The 23050-nt window shown below is 45.4% G+C and overlaps 1 protein-coding gene across 1 annotated transcript in view; it reads right to left on the reverse strand.

The window, feature by feature from the left end:
- The window catches only part of DAAM1 (dishevelled associated activator of morphogenesis 1), a 184120-nt gene that overhangs the window by 51668 nt on the left and 109402 nt on the right, over positions 1-23050 (reverse strand). Inside the window, 2 exon segments of the mRNA XM_043548617.1 lie at positions 1361-1455; positions 10216-10287. Coding sequence (XP_043404552.1) covers positions 1361-1455; positions 10216-10287 — 167 coding nt within the window.

Here is a 23050-nt window from a genome sequence, read left to right on the forward strand (position 1 = left end):
TTGACTTTCAATGGGGGGATTTAGGCTCCTAAATCACTTGGGCACCTTTGAAAAGTTTTGCCCTAAATCAGAGGCTGGGATTTTCAAAGGCACCTAAGGAAATGAATCTCTTGGGATTTCAGTGGGAGTTGGATGCCTAATGCCATAGTCCCCTTTGGTGATGCATCCAGCTCTGTTTGTTTCACAACCTGTTTTTTAACTGTGAAGTGGAAATACTTTATGGAGCCACACACATTTGCAGCACTTTTCATACTCAGAGGGACACCCCATTGAAGTTGGTTGAAAACTTTCCAACAAAACAGTCTTCTGCCAGAAAAATACTGATTCGATTAAATCTAAAGGGTTAGCGGGCACGGGTTGATTTCTGCAAAATTGCATTTAGAAAGGGGGGGAAATCAGTATGAAGCATTTCATTTTTTTTTTTTTTCAGAATAACTTTCAGGGTTTTTATTATATTTTAGCAAAATATAAAATGAGTCAAAACCAAAACAAAAGATTTTGATTGACCCAAAACAATTTTCTCCCCAAATTTTCAAGGGAAATTTGAATTTTCAGAGTGCCACTCCAATCTGGAGTGAAAGCAAATTTCAAAAGCACAGAATTTCCTACAAAATGGGAATTCTGGGTCCCACACAGTCCTAGTAGAGATCATCATGCCCATCTTACAGATGAGGAGACTAAAGGAGAGCTGGTAGTCCAACAAAGTAGCTAAGGTCTGAGCTGAGATTGCAGTTCAGGACTCCGCAGCTCCAAGTCTCATGTTCAACACTGATTATGCCTCTCATCTATCAATAATATAAAACAGATATTTCTTTCTTAACAGGTTTCAGAGTAGCACCCATGTTAGTCTGTATTTGCAAAAAGAAAAAGGAGAACTTGTGGCACCTTAGAGACTAACAAATTTATTTGAGCATAAGCTTTCGTGAGCTACAGCTCACTTCATCGGATGCATTCAGTGGAAAATACAGTGGGGAGATTTATATACATAGAGAACATGAAACAATGGGTGTTACCATACACACTGTAACGAGAGTGATCACTTAAGGTGAGCTATTACAGTGTGTATGGTAACACCCATTGTTTCATGTTCTCTGTGTATATAAATCTCCCCACTGTATTTTCCACTGAATGCATCCGATGAAGTGAGCTGTAGCTCACGAAAGCTTATGCTCAAATAAATTTGTTAGTCTCTAAGGTGCCACAAGTCCTCCTTTCTATTTTAAGATTCCTGTGTTGGACTGTGATGGAGATCAGAGTGAGCATCACCCTTTGCAATTGGGTATTTTTACAGGATGGACTAACTGCAGCTGCTTGTGTTGGAAAATGGTGGTACCAAAGCAAGGAAAGAGAAAATAATTGCCTCATTGGTTTTGTCCTCAGTGCCGTCTTCAAACTCTCTATTGTTTTATTTCTCTCCTCCTCATCTTCTTTTTCCAAAGCTATCAGCGATTTTCTCTGTAAATGGAGAAAGACAGGTTTATACAACAGGGTTCGGCTCTCTGTCAGCAGAGTAAATACATAATTACAGGTTTCAGAGTAGCAGCCGTTAGTCTGTATTCGCAAAAAGAAAAGGAGGGCTTGTGGCACCTGAGAGACTAACCAATTTATTGGTTAGTCTCTCAGGTGCCACAAGTCCTCCTTTTCTTTTTACATAATTACAGTTAGGGGCACTGCAATAGCAAAACGAACATTCGTTGTAATATGTAACTTCGATCGAACAGGTCACTGAGCAGATGTACCTAGTAATCGTCAAACTGTGTGTACAGTAATATTCTAGGAGGAAATATTTATCTGTATTGCAGTAGGAATAAGAGTCCCAGTCACAGACCAGGACCGCATTGTACCAGGTGCGCTACAGACACAGAACAAAAAGACAGCTCCTGCCCCGAAAAGCTCAGGTTTTCTTTCTGTTTAGTAGCCAGGAAGAATTTCATTCCAAACTCGGCAATTTAACATAACAGGCAGTGAATCTTGTATCTAAAACTAGTTCCTAATTTGCATTATGGTAGCACCTTGAGGCCCCAACTGAGATCGCAGTCCCTTTGTACAACGCACATTGTAAGAATCTGCCCTTGCTATAAAGAGGCCACACTCTGTTGAGGCACGGGTCACTTGTAGGTTTAAATAGTGCAGACGGCGGATTCTCTGTGACTTGAAGTCTTTAAATCATAATTTGAGGACTTCAGTGTAACAGACAGAGGTTAGGGGTCTATTGCAGGAGTGGATGGATGAAGTTCTGTGGCCTGCGATGTGCAGGAGGTCAGACTAGATGATTGTGATGGTCCCTTCTGACCTTATAGACTAAGTCTAATCTAAAGGTAGGACTGCACTTGGAGCTGGAGGTGTAATTTCCAGCGTGAGGAGACATACCTGACCCAGCTCTGATTGAATGAGCGTGCTGAAAACAGAAGCATAGCCATGGCAGTGCAAACCGCAGGAGGGGCTAGCTGCCCTGAGTAGGATCCTGAGTTGCTAGGCCTGTCCTTGGGCGGCTAACCCCTCCTGCCGCTCACACCACTGCAGCAACGCTTCTATCATTAGCATGCTAGCTTGATCTGAACTAACGCAGGTTACGTCTTCTCCAGCTGGGATTGACCCCTCCAGCATGAAGTCCAGATGTACCCTGAACAGACCAGACTAAAGACGGGAGTGGCAGCAGAGGCCCAGAGAGGAGAAGTGCCACACAGCAGGCTAGAGGCAGAACCAGGAATTGGACCCAGATCTGAAGAGTCCCATTCCCTCCCCACTGGAGGGCTCTGCCTCTCCTGCTCATGGGTAAAGGCCAACCCATTTCACCACCGGAGCTTCAGCTGCAGTTCCTTGATCATGAGATAAAGGGTGGATGTTATGCTGCATACTCAATGGGCTCCGTTTACAACACAGCTGTCTCTAGATTAAAAATTCAAGCCAGGCCTTCACAGGGTAAGTGCGAGGGCAGTGCATAAAGGCTATCACTCTACACTACCCTGTCAGCAGATCTGAATGAACCACAGGACTCTGTAGCAGAGTTGGTGTCTGAGTGGAAGTCCCTTAAGTATCTGGAGCTGACAAACCCTTAATTTCAGGTGCTCCACATTCATGTTGGGTCCAAAAAAGAAAAGCCTTACTAAATACTCATGGAAATAATCCGCCAGTCGTAAATAGCCCACCTTGGATTAACGATATGCTGTGGATAGGTCTATACACCGGTTGCATACATGTTTACACTATTTAGCTTTAATTTTGCTTGTGTGAAGCTTAGCAGTTGTGAAAATTGCCAGACTGACAACCTTGTGATGGGCGCAGGCACAACTAGAGGCATCGCTACCGGCAGGCTTCCCAGGCGACCGGGAGCCTCAAATATGGACTTGGACAGGCCACTTAAATCAGCACAGGCGAGTGACTAGTTCAGTCTCGACAGCTGGTTCAAGCCCTGGCCGCTGCTGAAGTTGCCAACCAGGGGGCAAATCAATCAGTGTACGTCACGGTGGGGCTGGGGGCAGGCGAATGCTGGTCCACCGGGAACCGGGCTCACTCCATATAAACCACTCAACAGCTGCTGTTTTTCTGTCTGTCACAGATCCTGCTGGTCCCACTGAGGCACGGAACCCTGACTGGGAAGGTAGTCAGGACTTTCCAGAGTGGCTGGCCAGATTCCAGCCATCTAGCTGGCCTTACTGCTTCCCAGATATTCATGCCTTGACCCTCAGCAAGCCTCTAACTTCAGGGGGGATCACCCCCATTTAATAGCTAAGGAAACTGAAGTAGAAAGGGGCTAGGACCCTGATCCTCAAGCATTCAGGCACCCAACTCACACTGGTTTCAACAGGAGCTAGGGGCCTAAATACTTCTGAGGATTTGGGCCCAAATGACTTGCACATTGGCCACAGCCAGAAAGAGAAGCCAAATCTCCTGACTCCTGATCCTATGCTCTAACCACTAGAAGAGGCTCCCCTCCTTTATTTTTCTCTGTAAAATAGTAACTCCTTCTGCTTTAGTGGGGGGACAGGAATGTGGGTGACCACAATACTGCCAAACCCAGCCAAAAATATGATGAGTCAGGCCCCCCAAAATCATGAGGTGGTTGTTTTTTTTAAAACCAAACACTGGATGTCATCCCCCCCCTCGCACCCCACAATCTGGTTTTTCAGCCTGTATAGTTCCCGTTTTCGAGCTTTTCTCTTCCTTTTTACCACCAGAGCTGAGCTTCTCCCATAAAAGTCACAGAAAGTCAGGAGCTGGGCATTAAGACAGACATGAAATATCACAAGACTCACAATAAAAGTCACGAGTGGGTAACACCCGGAAGGAGTACGCAAGTTTGAACGTAAGAGGCCTGAGCCTGCATTTAAACACACATAAAATGGGTTTTAAACACGTGTGTTAAATTTAACCTGTCTCTCTCTCGCACATTACTGTTAACGGTGAGTATTATGAATTTATAGATCAGGAATACCCACAAAGGCATCAGCTTGGTCCCGCACATTACTCATTGGCTTTCCCCCTCATTGGGCCCCTGGATTTTGTTTCAAAACAGAGGGAAAGGGAGACCCGTGAGACTCCAAGCAAAGGTGAACAAAAAACCCTGAGGAGGAGGGGTTTTTTTTGTTTGTTTGTTTTTTTAAAATGGTTATTGCTTCCGCTCAAGCTGCCTGCTGGTTGGTGATGCAATTGGACAGCTGTCACCGCCATGTTACAAGGGAGGAAGCTGCCCTGCAGAAATGTCTGACGGATGATGTCACCGCTCTATGAGAGCAATCCACTGTAAAATTCAACTGAAATCCAGTGGGGTACATTTAATCTCCTCCAGCACAGCTGAAGTGTTTTATATACACCAGGACAATGAATAGTTGAGGCATTTACGATCCCATAACCCAGTGCCCACATCTGAGGAACACCAATATGCGCTTTAGCCACACTAGGCTTACCGAACCATGGGAAAATTGCAAACACACAGGCAAAAGGAATAGAGCGTCTCCGACTGGCAGTAAGTAGGCAACTGCCTGTATTTGTTCCTTTCAGCAAAGGGAGAAGGGGCTTTTCATCCAGGGGAGACCGTGGCTTGCAGAATTCTCATTTACACAAGGAAAGGAGGGAAAGGGGTCACATATTGATGAGAGCAGCCCTGGCCTACTTTGAGTAGCTCTGAAAATTCCCACTGGGCAGCCAGGCTGTCACAAAAAAAGGGCTCAAAGATTCCCTCAGACCCAGCAAGAGGGACACCTCAGATACCACCTTAATGTAGCTTTCAGGTGATCAAAGAAAGAGTCCCCTCTCTGGATGGGCTTTCTCTGATCTAGGTAGGTGTACTCAGCTGTTGCCCTGCTTCCATTCGAATCAATGGGAAAAATCCCATGATTACAACAACAGAAGCAGAGCTGGACCAACACTGAGCCGTTATGAAGACTTATTTTCCAACATTTCTGAGGACGCTCATGAAGCTGGAAGGGATGAAATGCCGATGCAGCAGGGAGTGTGTGTGTTACATAGTCAGTAGATTGCTGCAACTCAAGGCCCTGTGTGCTCTGCAGCAAGCTCTAGTCCTGGGAAAGGCTTCCAGTTTTGATGTGATGAGCCAATGCTGAATTCTGCAGCAGGTTCACTTCGGGGGGAAAAAAAGCACCAAACTCCAGACTTTCAGGAAGATTAATACAGCCAGTGCATTGTCCCATTTCAGCGTGCCACAGGTGTTTGAACTGACAGTGCATAGGTGTGCTACTGAAGTGCCAAGCAGAAGCCAGAATGTTAGACAACAGGGCAGGGCACAGCTGGAGCTTTAGGGAAGCAGTGGAGACTTTTACGAGTACATAAGGGTTACAGCTTTTTCCCCTCTTCCCCATGTGAGCACATGCATATTTAACTTGACCTCTCACTTCTCCACCGCAGCAAGCCTCGACAGCAGCATCTGCTCCACTGTATCCAACAGCAATGGATCAACATGTTAGTTGAATAACCAGCAGTGAAGTAGTACATGCCGTCCTCTGGGTTACCATTAGGTTCCAGAGTCAACACACCATAGAGATGAATGGAGCAGTTTGTGCAGCTCAGACCTATTGTTTCAGGCTGCCTATCTGCAAACTCATACAGACCACCCAGTGCTGATTCACACTTGGAATGTTTGCTCTGCAACTGTCAGGGCTAGATGAAACTAAATGAAAGTTTAGGGTCTAATCAGTAGGTCAGTCCTTGGAGACAGGTTTCCAAGAGGCAGAAATAAAAATATAGTACAAAACAATTGCAGTACCTTGTAACAAAACACCCCCGAGGATCTCCATTTCCGCAGACAGATTGATATGCACCATGCTGCCTGGGCAGGATTAGGAGTACTGTAATTCTTTAAGCATTTAGGAGAACATTAACCCAGATGCCCAGGGAGCCTGCACAAGAATCACATCAGTCTTCCACTGTCCCTGCACAGAAGGGCAGGGGAGCACAAGAGGACGCTGCAGCATGGTGGTTGGTCGTTTTAGAGGAGGATTTGCATTCACAATGATCCAGTGGGCTCAGACCCTGTGACTGTGCAGGGACCATGGAGGGGTCACAAGACAGCCCTGAAGGGCTTGTCCCTCCATGGTGGGGATGGGGAGGGTTTTGCTCCCTGCCGAGCCCCACCCCCATCCACTGGGGGGATGGGAAGGGTTGTGCTCCCTGCCGAGCTTCCCACACAAGCCTGATTACCCGGACTGTGGTGGAGATGGGAGCGAGTGTCACCCTTAGTCCACCCTGTAAAAATAGCCAATGGCTAACTGCAGCTGCCTCTACCAGACAGTAACTGGCGTAACTAGGTAAGACGCCGACTGCCCAAAAAGCAGGGTATGCGTAGCTACTGTGTCTCTTCTCTTTGATCAAGGGCCTCCTGTTAGAGCCGTTACAGTAACTAGAAACAAACATTCTGTACACACAGCACACACACATATGGCACTGCTCCATTGCAGTTGCTTGGACAGCTGGGGGCATCCGAATGGGCTGTTGCTTCAACAGACACTTCCTCCATTGTAGTCGCTACAGATCCAGCTCTGCCACCCTTCCAGGAGGTAAACATTTCACTCTGAGCTGCCCCTTGGATCAGTGGCGCTATTCACGCGGGGAAGTAGTACTTGAGGTGAGTGTGGGTGGCAGAATTGGGCCCCCACTCATTGTAGCGGTCTCGGACATGTGTCTTTGCCTACGATACCATAGGGTAGCTAGCTGCTCTTCATGAAAGCTGCCTGGGAGGCTTGCCTCATGGCCTGGACAACAGAGTAGAGGTGAAGCCAAAGAGGGAAAGACAAGTTCAGGGCTTCGAGATGCCAATAAAAGCAAAAAGCTACGTTCACCCCTTATGCCCCTTTAACGATGTGCCGCACTGCCAGGAGATCAAAGGCACTGCAGAGCTCCCGAAGTGCAGAAAAGCTTTGATCACAAAAACTCAGCTCCTACACATGGCTACTCCCAGCCCAGCCAGCTCTCCCCCTTCTCTGAGCACATGCACAAAGATCTTCCCAAACTACACCCCAAGTTTCTCTTCACCTTCTCCAGCCTACCTGTTTCCCTGCCTCTCCAGCTTCCCCCAATCTGGGCTAGCCTATCTTCCCCCATGCTTCTCCATTTGCCTCTCTCTACCCAGGATATTGGTAGGGCTCTACTGCTGTGGTACTGAGGGCCTGCCCCATGGCTACATAGCAAGCCTGATGATTTTCATTCATTCCGAGTTACTGGAGCCGAGACTGATCTTATCAACACTCCCGTAACTAAACAGCAACTGACCAGAAGAAAATATATTGCCTCTGAGCTGACACCAAATATGGGGAGTTTCTGCTTTAAAAAAAAAAAAAGAGTTTTTGAGGATGAGAAAACACCAGGATTATAATGGAAGTCTGAATGTAAAGTTAACTAGGGCCCTGTCTACACTAAAGGGAAAAGTAGATCTAAGCTACACAATTTGAGTTACGTGACTAGTGTAACTGAAATCACTGTAGCTTAGATCGACTTATTGCAGGGTCCTCGCTATGCGACGTTGACGGGAGACGCTCTCCCATCAACTCCCCTTACTCTTCTCGGGAGACGGGAGAGTGATCAGCGGTCGATTTAGCGGGTCTTCACTAGAGCCGCTAAATCGACCACCAATGCATCGATCGCCACAGCATCAATCCTCTGGAAAGTGTAGACAAGCCCTAGAGCTTTCAATGTCATTATGCAGCAAGAGCTACAACACTGAGACATGTAGGATTTCAAAGGGTGTCAAATCAGGCCCCTGACTACTAATCGTCTTGAACATTTTGAATTCATTAAGATCTTTGCTTCTACCATTCATACTAATCTTCAGGTGAAGTGATTTGCTGAGCCGCGTGCAATTAAGTGTTGCCTCTCAGGATAGTCTAACTACATACCCACTTATAGCAGCAATCAGTGCTTGAAGAAAGATTTTGATATTTGAAGAGAGATGGAAAAAAGGAAAGACTTTAAAATGCCAAGCAACTGTGGTTTGAAAAGCAGCTATTAAAGCAAGTGCACTGCGGTCTCCCAAAGCATTCTTGCTTGATCTGTGTCTTTCAGCTTGCAAGTTCTCATGGCAAGGACCATGTCTGTATTTGTGTCTTGCATAGCGCTGGGCAAAGTGACTAACAATAATCATTTTGTATCCAGAAACACACTCCTGCCTGCACGCACATCAGAAAGATGCGGTTATGGTGTATGCATAGAATGCTTAGTTGCATCACAATGCAAAGTCCATAGCCCTTGAAAAATGTTTCCATCCATAGCCTCCAAGATTCACATATCAAGAAACCCACAGTGTGACTGTCAGGGCCAACCAACACAGGAGGGGTCAGTAACAAGATTAGCAAGGATCCAGATTTGTTGCAAATAGTAGATACTGAAGAGACACTGGGGTTGGAATTTTCAAAGGAAAATAAAGGAGTCTGGCACCCAGCCCCCACTAGAATTCACTCAGGTTCCTTTGAAAAATGCAGCAGAACTGTACAGCAGCCCTGTTCATAGAATCAGAGAATATCAGAGTTGGAAGGGACCTCAGGTCGTCATGTAGTCCAACCCCCTGCTCAAAGCCGGACCAATCCCTAACTAAATCATCCCAGCCAGGGCTTTGTCAAGCCTGACCTTAAAAACCTCAAAGGAAGGAGATTCCACCACCTCCCTAGGTAACCCATTCCAGTGCTTCACCACACTCCTAGTGAGAAGGTTTTTCCTAATATCCATCTTCATTTTCAGTTTAGTTATTGTAGCTGACTCACAGCTCGGCCTGATATGACAGCAATTGCAACAGGGGAACAACTGGCGATGCGGTAGTACTGCTGAAAAGGATCTGAGGGTTGGAGTGGATCACAAATTGAATAGGAGACAACGTGAGGCAGTTGTGAAAAAGGCTAAAATCATTCTGGGGTGAATTAACAGGAGTGTCGTACGTAAGAGAAGGGAGCTAACTGTTGCGCTCTATTTGGCAATTGTGAGGTTTCAGCAGGAGTACTGCGTCCATTTCTGGGTGCTAAATGTTAGGAAAAATGTGGACACACTGGAGAGAGACCAGAGGAGAGCAACAAAAATGATATAAGGTTTAGAAAACCTGATTTATGACGAAAAGGTTAAAAAAACACAACTGGGCATGTTTAGTTGTGAGAAAAGAAGACTGAGGGGAGACCTGATAAGTCTTCAAATAAGTTAAGGGCTGTTATAAAGAGGTTGGTGATCAATTATTCTCCGTGTCCACTGACCATACAACAAGTAGTAATGGGCTTAATATGCAGCAAAGGAGATTTAGATTAGATCTGAGGAAAATCTAACTATAACGGGTAGCTAAACTCTGGAATAAGCTTCCAAGGGAGGCTGTGGAATTCTCATCGTTGGAGGTTTAGAAGGACAGGTTGGACAAACACCTGTCAGGGATGGTGTAAGTTTACTTGGTCCTGCCTTAGCGCCGGGGGCAGGATCTGACATCTTGGTGTCCCTTCCAGCCTTACATTTCTGACATAAGGATGAACGCAAGTCAGACTGCATGTTACGCATCCTGCCATGACATTTCAGCTACTTACCCTGTGTGCGTGTGTGCGCATACATACACCTTTTGTAAAACGCACACTGGAGACAGTAAGTGTATTGAGAGGGAAAGGAGGCACAATTTAGCATGGATTTGAGGACAGTAATATTCTGAAGTGTAACAGTTGATTACAGCATAACTACATTGCTAAAGACCACTTTTGTTTATTTTACATATGCCAGAAAAACAATTGTAAAACTACTTACAGCAGCCATTGAATTTAGCTGATCAATGTAAAACTCAGGCCAGCTAGTGGCTCCTTTATTTTCTTCCTGGTCCTGAAAACAAAAAGAAACTCATCAGGAGAAATAAGGGTTACTTTCCTTTTACATTCTTTTATGAAGACTGAACACACGGCACACAATAATTCCATTATACCAGTCTAAGTTTGATTTAGAGCAGACTAGATGATCATGATGGTCCTTTCTGGCTTTAAAGTCAATCAGATTTCCTACATTCTGAGCCCACCATCCCAAGCATTCTGATCTAGGTATATTATTTGGTCTTTTTAACCCCAAAGCTCTATGGGACAAGGTCTTTACATGCAATCAGCGTTACAATGTCTGCTTTTAACTAAACGCTTCCCGATTTAACTGTGGCAATCTTCCGGTTCCAAGGTCCTTAGAGAACAGCTAAACCCAGACCTCTCAGTACTGGCACTTTAAAATTTCTTCTGTTGAAAGCTTTTGACTGCGTAGCTTTGCTGAATGCAGTGAGGCTGCTTTTGATGTAGTTTGCTACAACTGACCCAGAGTAAATAAACTGGATATAAACCATATTTCACTCTTTTAGGAAGTAGCCATCACTTACCAAAACTCAAAATGGGCCATTAGACACTTCACTATAGATACAAGACTCTCTACCTGGGGGGTTATGATTTCTCTACAGATGTTAGAGGTAATGACCATTCAAACTACACTCTTTCAAGGGCTTTCGACTTTTTTCCACACCACAGTCCCATACTCCATACAGTTGCCAGTGGTAATCCTCAGAGGCGCTGCAGGCCCCTTAGCCCCCTGGAGTGGAGGATGGTGTATGGGGCACTCCAGGCTTAGCTGGAAGTAATGAGTGTATAGAAAAAGGCTCATAACATTCCTAATTTAAACAACTGCTGACTCCTGCCTTTGGGTTCATTCTCGAGGGGCTGAAAACCATTGAGCTACGCTGCATGATTTAGAGTCCAGCTCTCTCGGCTGGAGATTACGACACGCTGCTGGGTGGAATACACCAGATAGCTTTTCAGGCTCTCCTGTGTCCTTGTACATGAGTCACTTGGAAGAGATCAGATTTACACTGGTGACATGGCATAGCAAGGAAGCATACGAGACAGGAAATAAAGCTGTTTACGGGTTCAGGAACATGCTCTCATGCTCACAGTTTCTCAATGACAGACACTTCCAGATTTGTTTGCTCTTTCGAGACCTGCAAAATGCTCTCCACACTTCAGAAAGTTCACTCTTGATTCTCAAAGCAACAATCTGGATAGTCTTTGGTTATAGAAAGTTATACGGCGTGAGGAGGCATAGGGCGCACGCACAAGCCGAACAGACACTGCTGACGACAAATCTCAGATCAAGGGCTCGAGAGACACATGCACACCTGAAGTGCAGCCATAGGGATACTCCTAGAACCACCACCTAACATCACAATATTTGCAACACACCAGATTCCATGGCACCAGTCCCTTATAGCCACAGGGTTATGCTGACTGACTGACACAAGGCTAGACAGTGCACATATTCCTGTACACTCCTGGGAATAGTTACAGCAATGTTCCTAACACAAAAACCCATGTTTTGCTTGCGTTAGCCTGTGACTCGGAATTACAAAAGCAATTCAAGCTGTAGCTTTCTAAAGTTTTGTTGACTCATCCTGGTACACCCAGTTACAACAACACACAAGGCCAATCCCCAGGTAACGAACCCCGCTTTGGCCGCCAGCAGGGATTTGAACCCAAGACCTCTCACATTCAAAGCACGAGTCTCTAGCACTTGTGCTAAAACACTAGCCCTTGTAGCTGGCAGGTGCAATATATTTGTTATCCTCTTATGTGGGCCTGCCACTAGAGGAGGACAAAGACCCATATTGTCCTACAACAAGACCCTCCCCCAGCCCACACACATCCATCCTTGCAAATACCAGGGTGGTTGGCTCAGTGATGTAGGACTGCAACGATAACATTTAGTTTGGGGCTGGCTTCAGAAACGCTTTGTTTCCCCTGCCACAGACAGAACTACTGTTCAGTTCTGTAGGCGGTTTCCCACATAGCCAGCCAGATTTAAAACGGACAAAATTACTATTTTTGCTCCAAGGCTTAAATCTGGATGCTACATTAATCCCCCTCCCCCTCCCCCCCACAATCAAACCTTTTTTCCTAGCTGAGCTATTTAGACCTAAGAAATATAAGGATTTGTAACAGAAATCCTGATTCAGCTTTAATTCTAGCCTTGAGAATTGCACTGATAACAGAAATGCCAGGCAGTCATATTGTCAACATTGTTTGGAGTGAGGTTTTTTGGGGAGGATGGAGGAGTGAAGGCAGGGATGGCCCAGAGATTATCTGTCCAAGAGTTTAGTGTCTAGGATCACACAGAGACATGAAGAAAAAGTTCTTTCCAGTTCAAGTGACCCTTGACATGAGCAGGTTGATGCAAGCTTTAATTGCAAGTTTCCCTGTAGAAATATCCAGCACACAATGAGCCTGCTGCTGGTGCATCAGAAACACTAGATTACCTTGTAAGAGAGCCAAGTCTGCAAATGAACCTGTTTCCCTCACTTACAAGGCTGGTGAATTCACGGTCAGTTCCCCAGCTCCCCCATGGAGGGAAGGGAGCACCAGCTGTCTCACACCAGCAGCGTATATTACCAAATGATCCAACAGTAAAATTAGGTCAGTCCCAGAGAAAACCGTTAGCTTGCACTAATGGCTCGCAGCCAAGAATCAGTATTAGAATCCACAGAAAAACAATTACACTGTGTATAACCCCCACCTCCCCTCTCCACAAGGTTACAACTAAATACAAAGACAAAAGTCACATAGTACTTTTTTTTTTTTTTTTTTTTAAAAAGACTTGCAGTTTATCTTCTGCTTTGAAAAGTAAGAGAAAACTGAAGTTTGCATTCATAGGTTGATTGAGTTTAAGGCAAGATTGTGATCATCTAGTTGGACCTTCTGTATAATACACAGGCCATATAATTTCACCCAGTTATTCTTGTTTCAAGCCCATAACTTTGTTTGAGCTAGAGCATATGTTTTAGAACATGAAAAATAAAATTGGCTTCTCTGCTCCATGGACTTGAGCATTTATTAAGAAACTCCCTAACTTTTCCCCAAGTGTTAATAAGTAACATCTGCATCAGATACATTTCACCATCTTGGTCAACACCCTGGTTCTGATGGAATTTCCTAATGCCAACAACATAGCATGTCAATGACCAGCACAAACACTCCAGATCTGACCCTACTGGCTTAAAAGCCCCTGAACTGTTGGGCCTGGCACAGCTAAGGTAGCAGGAGCCTCTCCAGAACAATTGTTGTTCCTATTTTGTTAGTGATAAGTCAGACATACTTGCTATGAAACAATGACCTCATTTTCTCCGAGGTGCACCCTCGATTCACACTGAAGTCAAGGGGAGGGGGAGGTTTCAGCTTCTCAAGAGATCATCCAACAAGTCTTTAAAAGGACTGGCAGCATCAGGACATCTCGGGTTGTTCTCACATAAGGATCTCTTTGCTCCCTCACCGATTTCAGGGTTCTGATTAGAGCTGGTTGGAACATTTCTGCATCCCACCCTCTCCTCTGAAAACTCAATTTTTTGGGAGAAGTCAAAAAGCAACACCACAGTCTCAGGTCAGTGAGGGAAGACTGTGCATCATGGGAGATGTAGTCCCACTGGGGATCCCATCCCATTGAAAGAAAGGGAGCACAAGGCATCCAAACTACAAATCCCACAAGGCACATAGCAGCATTTCAGTATTAAAACACTAAACAAAAATGGTCAGATCCATGAGGAGGGCAAATTCTAAACTCAAGTTCTCCACCAAAAAGGCTTTGCCTCCAGCAGCCAACTTCTCCAGCCCCACCAATGATTACATCCAAGGACCATTAGCAACAGCTCTCCAGCTGATCTCAGTGATGAAAAGACTCAAGACCAACCCATTCCTTGCAATGAGAGAGTCACAGATGGAAATGGAATGTGGTTTTCAGGCTAGCTCCTCCGGCTACACTTTCCAGAGTCGACACCCAATGAGAAGATGCCCCTAATGACAAGAGTAAATGTGTTTTTCCTCCATTCACGTACACAAAGCAATTTAATAGCAGGTAACTATACACTAGCAAATGCAGTTCTGATCCTTTAAGCAATAGGATCAGCCTCCAGGCTGAGTGCTTTCAATGAGTTCCAGAACTTGTCCTGGTTTTCTAGTCAATTTAGTTCTCAGCACTTTCAAGGCCATTGACCAGAGATGCTCCCACAATAATAAAAATTGCTTCCTGTGCAGAACTGTAGCAGCCCCTCTCCTATAAAAGGTGTCCTGGCAAATTTCTGCACAGGCCATCAACTCTTCCCACCTGATCATTAACCCGTAGGAAACTCCCAGTGCCTCAAGCCTCTACAGCTTAAGTTTAAAGACGTTTAACTAGATGGATTTAGAATAAACAGCCCAGACACCCTCATGCCCCCAAGACTGAGGTGCAAACGAAGAGTTCAACCACTTTGACAAATCTGTGCCCCCTTCCGCTTGAGTGTCTTTACTGGGGGAGAGTGGCTGGGCCTGGGGTATACATTGTTCCCCCATGGCTGTATTTCCTTCTCCAGTGACCTAAGGTCTGAGGAACAAGCACAGCCAGGGCATGCCGCTGTTGAGTGTGACTCTGAACCTGCTGAAGGGGTGGAAGAAGAGGACACTACTAGAAGCCAGAGCTTTGGGATCTGCCACCTTTGCAGGCAGGCCCTGTGCCCTTTCCTTTTGGGGTGGGGGAGATAAACCCCAGTCTCCAGTTGGACTGTGTAGTGTGTTTGTGAGTGAGTGATCTCCACGGGAACATGCTCACAGAGAAAGTCTCCCCTCACCACCCCCTCCCATGAGTGCTGATGAGCTGGCTTGGTGGTAACAAAGTCAAGTTGATTTTTCTATTCAGTGACTGCATTAACTAAATCCCTACCCTAGGGAAATCCTGCCATTGATATAAACCTGTCTGCAAGCCTCAGCTCCTGTAGACTTCAGGAAGTTTACGAGAAAGAGCCACCTTTCTGACTGAGAAAACCTTGTGGACCCTCCATCCTCTGCTTTAGTTAGGGTGTTTTCCTACCCCCTCACCAACAAGTACCAGGGGGTTTTATTCAATGTCCAAGTCAACTCCCCCTGACATTTTACACCCATTAGGGAATAAACAGACTGGAGATTTTTTAGTAAGTTAGAACAAAAAAAAAAAGTGTCATGCCAAGAGACTGGTGCAAAATCTAATGAACCTCAAGCAACTTCTGTTTTACAGAGCCTGCTTCTGTGTGGATGGCTCTAAAGTCATTGATATTTATGCCAAACATAGGGGGGCAGCTGCCCCACTCCAATAGGCAGGGATTAAAAGCAGCCAAGCTAGGCCGATTAGGGAAGCAGCCACAGCTGTGGCCAGCTCATTCAGGGCCCAGCTGGCCCTTATAAGAGGGCTGGAGGACAGGAGCTGGAGGAGTCTCTCTCTAGCTCTGGAGAGAGAAGGACCTGGCTGCCTGGGAGAGAAGGGTACCTGAGGTAGAGTAGTGCTGGGGAAAGGCAAAAGGAGCTGGGGAGCTCCAGCCTGGTAACTCCCCAGGCTGCAGGCCTTGGGCAAGGTCTAAAGAAGGGACTGGGGCTGCAGAGATGCAGTCCGAGGTTAGGCAGAGGCAGCAGGTCCAAACCCCCTGGCCAGTGGTGGGTGGTTTACAGACTGCAGTCTGCCCCAGTGAGCGGGGGCTAGATGATGACTGGCAGTAGCCACTGAGGCAAGGTCGGTTTAGAGGGTTGGGGGGTTCCCCTGGGAGGGGAGACCCAGAGAGAGTGGGGGAACTGCTGGGGCAGAACCCTGAGGTAAAGAGGCACCGGGGTCCAGGAGAGACACGGGGCTACAGCAGGTGAGCCACCAGCCTGCAGAGGGTGCTCTGTGCTGGAATTGAGCTAATTCCCAAGACAACCAGCAGGAGGCACTGCTGTGCCGTTGAGTCCTCGCTTCGCTACACCTCTTAATAAGCTTACCTTGGCTGCCAAAGCTCAGAAATGCTAAGCTCCATGTCCCTGCTCCATTCAGGGCCTGCATACTCAATTCCAGGAAGAAAATGCAGGTACACTTTGCTTAGATCAACTTTTTAAAAAATTCCCCGGTAATGTGCAAGAACTTATCAGCCTTCATGCAACACAGGACTGCTTTGGTCTTATACCAATAAGGCTTAAAAGGAAATGTTAATCTTTTAGCTGTGTTTGCAACAGAATGTAATACAAAAATAAAGACAGGTACACAGAGTACAATCTAACTTTACAAAGCAGCTACAACAGGAAGGCCTGTAAAATTCTAGTATCTGTTTGTGCAGTGTAAGCAAAATACAAAAAGTGCAATCCTTTGAAATGCTACGGAGAACCATACATTGCTGTTAAAAAACGCCATTAACCAAGAAGCGTTGCAGAGGATAAACTCAAGTCTTTCTTGCTGTTCTTCCTCTCCATTAAATGCAGCATTCATATATTTATTACTATAATTTACTGGTATTGCAGTAGTACAGAGAGGTCCTAACCAAGATGACAGCCCCACTGGTCTCGGTGCTGTATAGACAGATGGTAAGAGACAGTCCCTGCCCCAAAGAATTTACAAGCTCAACAGACAAGATAGACCAAAGGCGGGGAAGAAAACGGAAGCCCAAAGAGAAGCGACTTGCCAAAGGTCACCAAGCAGGTCGGTGGCAAGTCCCAGTTTAGTGCCATATCCTCTAGGCCACACTGCCTTACACTGAGCTTTTCTGAATCCCTCCCCCTTCTACCTCCTGCCTTACAGTGAACTTACTGTAAAAACTCATCTTGAGTGACGGCAGCAAATTGGGGGGGGGGGGGGGGGGGGGAACCCGCAGAGAGAGAGAAAACGTCTCTTTTGGAAAACAAACGCAGTGCTGCAATATATCAAAATAATCCTGGGTTCATGAAGCTGCCAGTCTCCGGTACATCTTTGGCCACATTCATGACTATGCATTAAAACTGCCGGCTGCCAAAACCCGGTTTGGCCGACCGAAATGATAACTGCAGAGGAGAGGTTTCCACGACTGTCAGGAAACGTAATACCTACTGTTTTAGCCCAGGAATGTTATTCATGTCCCAGTGGGATCCAGGCAAGGTTGTACTGCCATGAGATGGGCTATTGATTGACCAGTTAGCGAGAGTTTAAAGTGAGGCAACTTAGTATTTTTAATATTCACTGAAAACACAGTTTACACACTTTCCCTAGATCACTAAAGTAGCTCACTCACTAAAACAGGCAGTGGCAACCTATTTAGACCCCCAAATTTAGCATCCATGAAAAGAACCGATTGTTTTCATGGTACTGGGCAGCACCCAGAGGTTAGTGTTTGGAAGTTAACTCAGTAGTACACAATGTTCTGAACTTATTAGCTGTAACTTACGTAGGCAAGAAAACTGCAAGGCACCAACGCAGATGACTAGTGAAACTGGGGGCATCAATTTTTTGAGGCCCAACCAGGACCCTTTAAAGAAGTCTGATTTTTCAGGAGGCGCTTATCCTTCAGCCTCCAGAAGCCAGACCCTCTGAAGGTGTCACAAGCTGGACACCTAAAAGATCGATGCACTCAGAATCACTTGTCACTTTGGAAAAATCTTAGCCTGAGTTCATCCCTGGTGATATGACTGGGCTAAAGCAGAAGTGAGAGTTATTCACACACCACGATGGTCAGCTGAGTCACTTTCTTCAAACCAGACACAAGGGGAAGAGAGAAATGGGAAATGAAGCGACAAACAAATGATTCCTTCAGGGCTGGCTGGATTGGCTGTTGTCAGGGGCAACCCAAGGTCCTGTGTGTAGGGCCTGCCCTAGGTGTTTTGCCGCCCCAGGGCAAAAAATGTTTTTGGTTCCCCAACCCCCCCGGAAGCGGGGGGGTTAAAAGCCAACCCCCTCCAACTTGGCATCCCCTGGATGCTGATTTGGTGCCCTCTGGAAGCTGGCACGCTGAACACCTGCCCCTAAGGCTGGCCCTGCCTGTCTGGAATAGGACCCTAGTGGGAATGGACATAGTTGCTCTTTGGTGTCTCTGTCCTTCTCTTAGAGCAGTGGTTCTTAACCTGAGGTGCGAGATGCCCTTTCTGGGGGTGCGAGACATGCCAGATTTTTTTAGAAGGTAAATCATCAAAAGCACAAATTAAGCTCCTACTACTTTGTTTCATCAAACCTATGTATTTATTAACATTATACACTTTTTAACAATTACTGTAATTTACAAACAAATATATCTAGGTTTAAAGAACTGACCTACTTCAACGATTTTTGATAAGGGGTCCGAGAACATATTTTGAGAACCAAAGGGGGGCAGGCAGGCTGCAGTAAAGGTTAAGAACCACTGTCTTAGAGAGACCTCAATGGAGAGTTGTGGATGTCTGTGCCTCTTCCTGACGAGCTCTCAGGCACGGGGTCCTGCAGGGCACCGTTCTGCCACTCCTCCTGGTTAATGGGTAGGAGAGGACTCATAAGGAGTCGTGGGTTTTCAGCACGCTGATGGCACCCAATCATAGGTCGCTAGCTCATCCAGCTTGGATAAAGCAGTGCAGCACTCAGGCCGCGCCGGGCTGATCGGCCTCCTCCATGCCCCCTAGTTATCTGAAACTCAACCCAAATGAGATTGAGGGGATGACGACTGTGCTGGGTGAAGCAACTGGAGGGAACATCGATCCTTTTGATGGAGGGAGTATGTCTGCCAGTTACAAGGCAAGGCAACTTCAGGCCCCCAGCTGCTGTTGGACAATCACATTGACAGCAGCAACCCACACAGCAACTTACCACCTGCATCTGGCTAGGCGGATGCAGCCTTCCCTTTCAGGCTCAGACTGTGCTCCTGTTCTCCATCTTGTCTTACCTCAAGATTAGACCGCTGCAATGCGCTCCCCAGGGGGCTACACCCTACAACCATTTGGAGAAGGCAGCTGTATCAGTCTCTGGGAGCTTGTGACATTGGTGCTCCGGGATCTGCACTGGCTGCCTGTTGCTCCGCAGGTGGAGTTATAGGTTGTAACCAACACCTTAAAAGCCCTAAATGGCCTAGGACTGGCCTACCTGGGGGATGACCTCTCTCCCCTAGCCAAACTGCTGCAGCCAGTTGTCGTGCCCAAAACTGGACCCCTGGCATTGTAAAAGAGAGCGTGGTAGCTGGCAGGGGAATCTCGGTGAGGGTTCTGGAACTGTGGAATTTGCCCACCCCTTCCCCTCCCCATTTAGTCCAAAACCTTCTGAATTTGGTGACTTTCCAGGCATGCTTCGTTACTGCACGATGAACGATGCTCTCCCCTATGCTGGTGTAATTCCAGTGAAGTCAGCAGAGCTGCAACCACTTTTACATCAGTGTCAGATAATCAAAATGAGACCCTGGCTTCACGTTCAAGGTAACGGGACTTGAATTCAGAAGATCTGGGTTCTGTTATTTGCTACAGACTTGCTGAGTGATTTGCTCAAGGTCACTCAAGCTCTCTGACTCCCTCCGCCTCCATCATCTGTAAAACGGGGTCAGTACTTCCCTAGCTCACAGAGACGCTGTGAGGTTAAATTCATAACTGTTAGTGAGACGCTCAGATAAGACAATGATGAAGGCCACAGAAAAACATCTAAACAAACCCACCCTAAGGTAGGGCACGTGATCACTAGCATGTATCTGCACAGGCCACGTTAGCTGTAGCGTCCTCATTTGGCGGCATAACGCAGCACCTTACGTTCAGATACACTCAGACCCTGCTTTGCGTGATGGATGGAGGGCTGACAAGTGGACTACCTCCAGAGCCTTCTGCGAGGTGTGGTGGAGCAAGAAGTCCTTTCGCCCTTGTGGGGACTGGGAGCGCCCTCAATGGTTTGTAAGTGAATGCAGGCCTATGCACAAAGTTCTTCCTCCGGCAACCGTGTGTCTAACAGGTCAGTTGTCAGCAAGTGCCTCTTGCCAAGATACTTTTGAATCTCACGACTAAAGTAAAAAAAACATGGATTTCTTGGAGGTTAAGTTAGAATCTTGTTGCAGACTCACTGAGCAATACGCTTCAGTGTTCACTTCAGTGACACATCAAGCATAGTGTTCCTATGGGGAGCCTGCAGAATTTGCTTAATATATAGAGCAAAAAGAAAATGTTTGCTCTAATAAAAGAGCTGCCTCCTCTTATTTGCACAAGCTAAGTGACATTAGCATTTCAAGGGAGTGCAAAATGTAAGTGAGCTAAACAGGTATGTCCTGTTCATGAGCAAAATCATTGCTTAAATATTAAGGAAAGCACTCCCCATATGCTAAGTGCTTTTGCATCTGGTTGCATTGTCATTCATGCCTTCAGTTTAGAATTTTGCACAGACAACTACTTGCTATGCCAACGATAATCCCTATAATAAGCACATCCATTCTCTCACACATCCTTCGGATGGAAAAGCAGGTTCTTTGCAAAAATGTCGTAACCCTGGCTTGAGCTGTGCAGCTGCTGTGATTCATGGAGAAAATATCTGGGTGCTAATCAGCAAGAACAATCACTTCTCTAAAAAATGAAATAAATAAATAAATCGGGGATAATATATATTTATGAACGTAAGCAAGAAGAACAAAATATATGGTATCTTTTCACAGAGGAGAATGAATGCTTTACTGCTCACTCACAAGATTATTAAATCTGATAAGCAAAAAATATTTGTAGGGCTGTCAAACAATTAAAAGAATTGATCACGATCAATCGTGAGATAAAAATATAATGGTGATTATTGCAGTTTTAATCATACTGTTAAACAAATAGAATACCATTTATTTAAATATTTTGGACGTTTTCTACATTTTCAAATATACTGATTTCAATTACTACACAGAATACAAGTGTACAGTGCTCACTATTATTTTTTATTGCAAATATTTGCACTGTAAAGAAGATAAAAAAATATTTTTCAATTCACCTCATACAAGTACTGTAGTGCAGTCTCCTCATTGTGAAAGTGCACCTTACAAATGTAGAATTTTTTTTTCCTCCATAACCACACACAAAAACAAAACAATGTAAAACTTTAGAGCCTACAAGTCCACTCAGTCCTACTTCTTGTTCAGGGAAACGCTAAGCCAAACAAGTTTCTTTACATTTACGGGAGATAATGCTGCTGGCTTCTCACTTTCAGCTGACATTGTAAGTAAGAACAAGCATTTGCATGGCACTGTCGTAGCCAGTGTTGCACGGTATTTACATGCGAGATATGCTGAACATTTGTATGCCCCTTCATGCTTCGATCACAATTCCAGGGGACATGCTTTCCATGCTGACGGGTTCTGCTCGGTAACTATCCAATCCAAAGCAGTGCAGACCAAAGCATGTTTGTTTTCATCATCCGAGTCAGATACCATCGACAGAGGGCTGATCTCCTTTTTTGGTGGTTTGGGTTCTGTAGTTTCCAAATCAGAGTGTTGCTCTTTTAAGACTTCTGACAGCATGTTCCACACCTCGTACTTCTCAGATTTTGGATGGCACTTCAGATTCTTAAACCTTCGGTTGAGTGCTGTAGTCATCTTTAGAAATCTTACATTGGTACCTTCTTCGTGTTTTGTCAAATCTGTAGTGAAAGTGTTCTCCCATGCATCCGACGAAGTGGGTATTCACCCACAAAAGTTTATGCTCCAATACGCCTGTTAGTCTATAAGGTGCCACAGGACTCTTTGCCGCTTTCACAGATCCAGACAAACACAGCTACCCCTCTGATACTTGTTCTTAAATTGAACAATATACGCTGGGGTCATCATCCAAGACTGCCATAACATGAAATATATGGCAGAATGCAAGTAAAACTATGGAGCAGGAGACATACAATTCTCCCCCAAGGAGTTGAGTCACAAATTTTATTCACACATGTATTAACAAGCATCATCAGCATAGAAGCATGTCCTCTGGAATGGTGGCCGAAGCATGAAGGGGGCATGCAAATGTTTAGTGCATCTGGCATGTAAATACCTTGCAACGCCCGCTACAACAGCGCCATGTGAACGCCTGTTCTCACTTTCAGTTGACACTGTAAATAGAAGTGGTCAGCATTATCTTCCGTAAATGTAAACAAACTTGTTTTTCTTCGTGACTGGCTGAACAAGAAGTAGGACTAAATGGAGTCGTAGCCTCTAAAGTTTTAATTGTTTTGGTTTTGAGTGCAGTCACGTCACAAAAAAAAAATCTACATTTGTAAGTTGCACGTTCATGACAAAGATTGCACTACAGTACTGGTAGCAGGCGAACTGAAAAATACTATCTCTTTATCTTCTGTACAGGGCAAATATCTGTAATCAAAAATAATAATATAAAGTGAGCACTGTGCACTTTGTATTCTGTGTTGTAATTGAAATTAATATATTTGAAAATGTAGAAAAAAATCCAAACATTTATAATAAATGAAAATGGGTATTATTAACAGTGTGATTAAAACTGCGATTAAGCATGATTTTTTTTAATCCAGTAAATTTGTTTTTAGCTAATTGCTTGAGTTAACTGTGATTGACAGCCCTAATTATTTGCAAAAAAAATATGCTACTCAAGGAAATATGGGCTACTTTTTGCCTCTGCTGTTAGAGCATTCACACTTACCATAGTTTGGAAGCTGAACTGGGCAGTAGGAGGAATTTAGGAGTAGCATACTAGTAAATTACAAGTGGCTGACAAGAGCCAAGAGGATTCAAGCAGTGCCTGATGCCAGGCTACTCAGAGAGACCATCACTTCCACTGGAAGTAAAAGGAGGTTTTTCTCCATGCCAAGTTGCACTAGGTTTATTCAGGAGTGACTGATATCTCCTGCCTGAAGGACAGTCCATCTCCTA

This window comes from Chelonia mydas, chromosome 6, assembly GCF_015237465.2.
Source record: "Chelonia mydas isolate rCheMyd1 chromosome 6, rCheMyd1.pri.v2, whole genome shotgun sequence".
Classification (NCBI taxonomy): Eukaryota; Metazoa; Chordata; order Testudines; family Cheloniidae; genus Chelonia; species Chelonia mydas.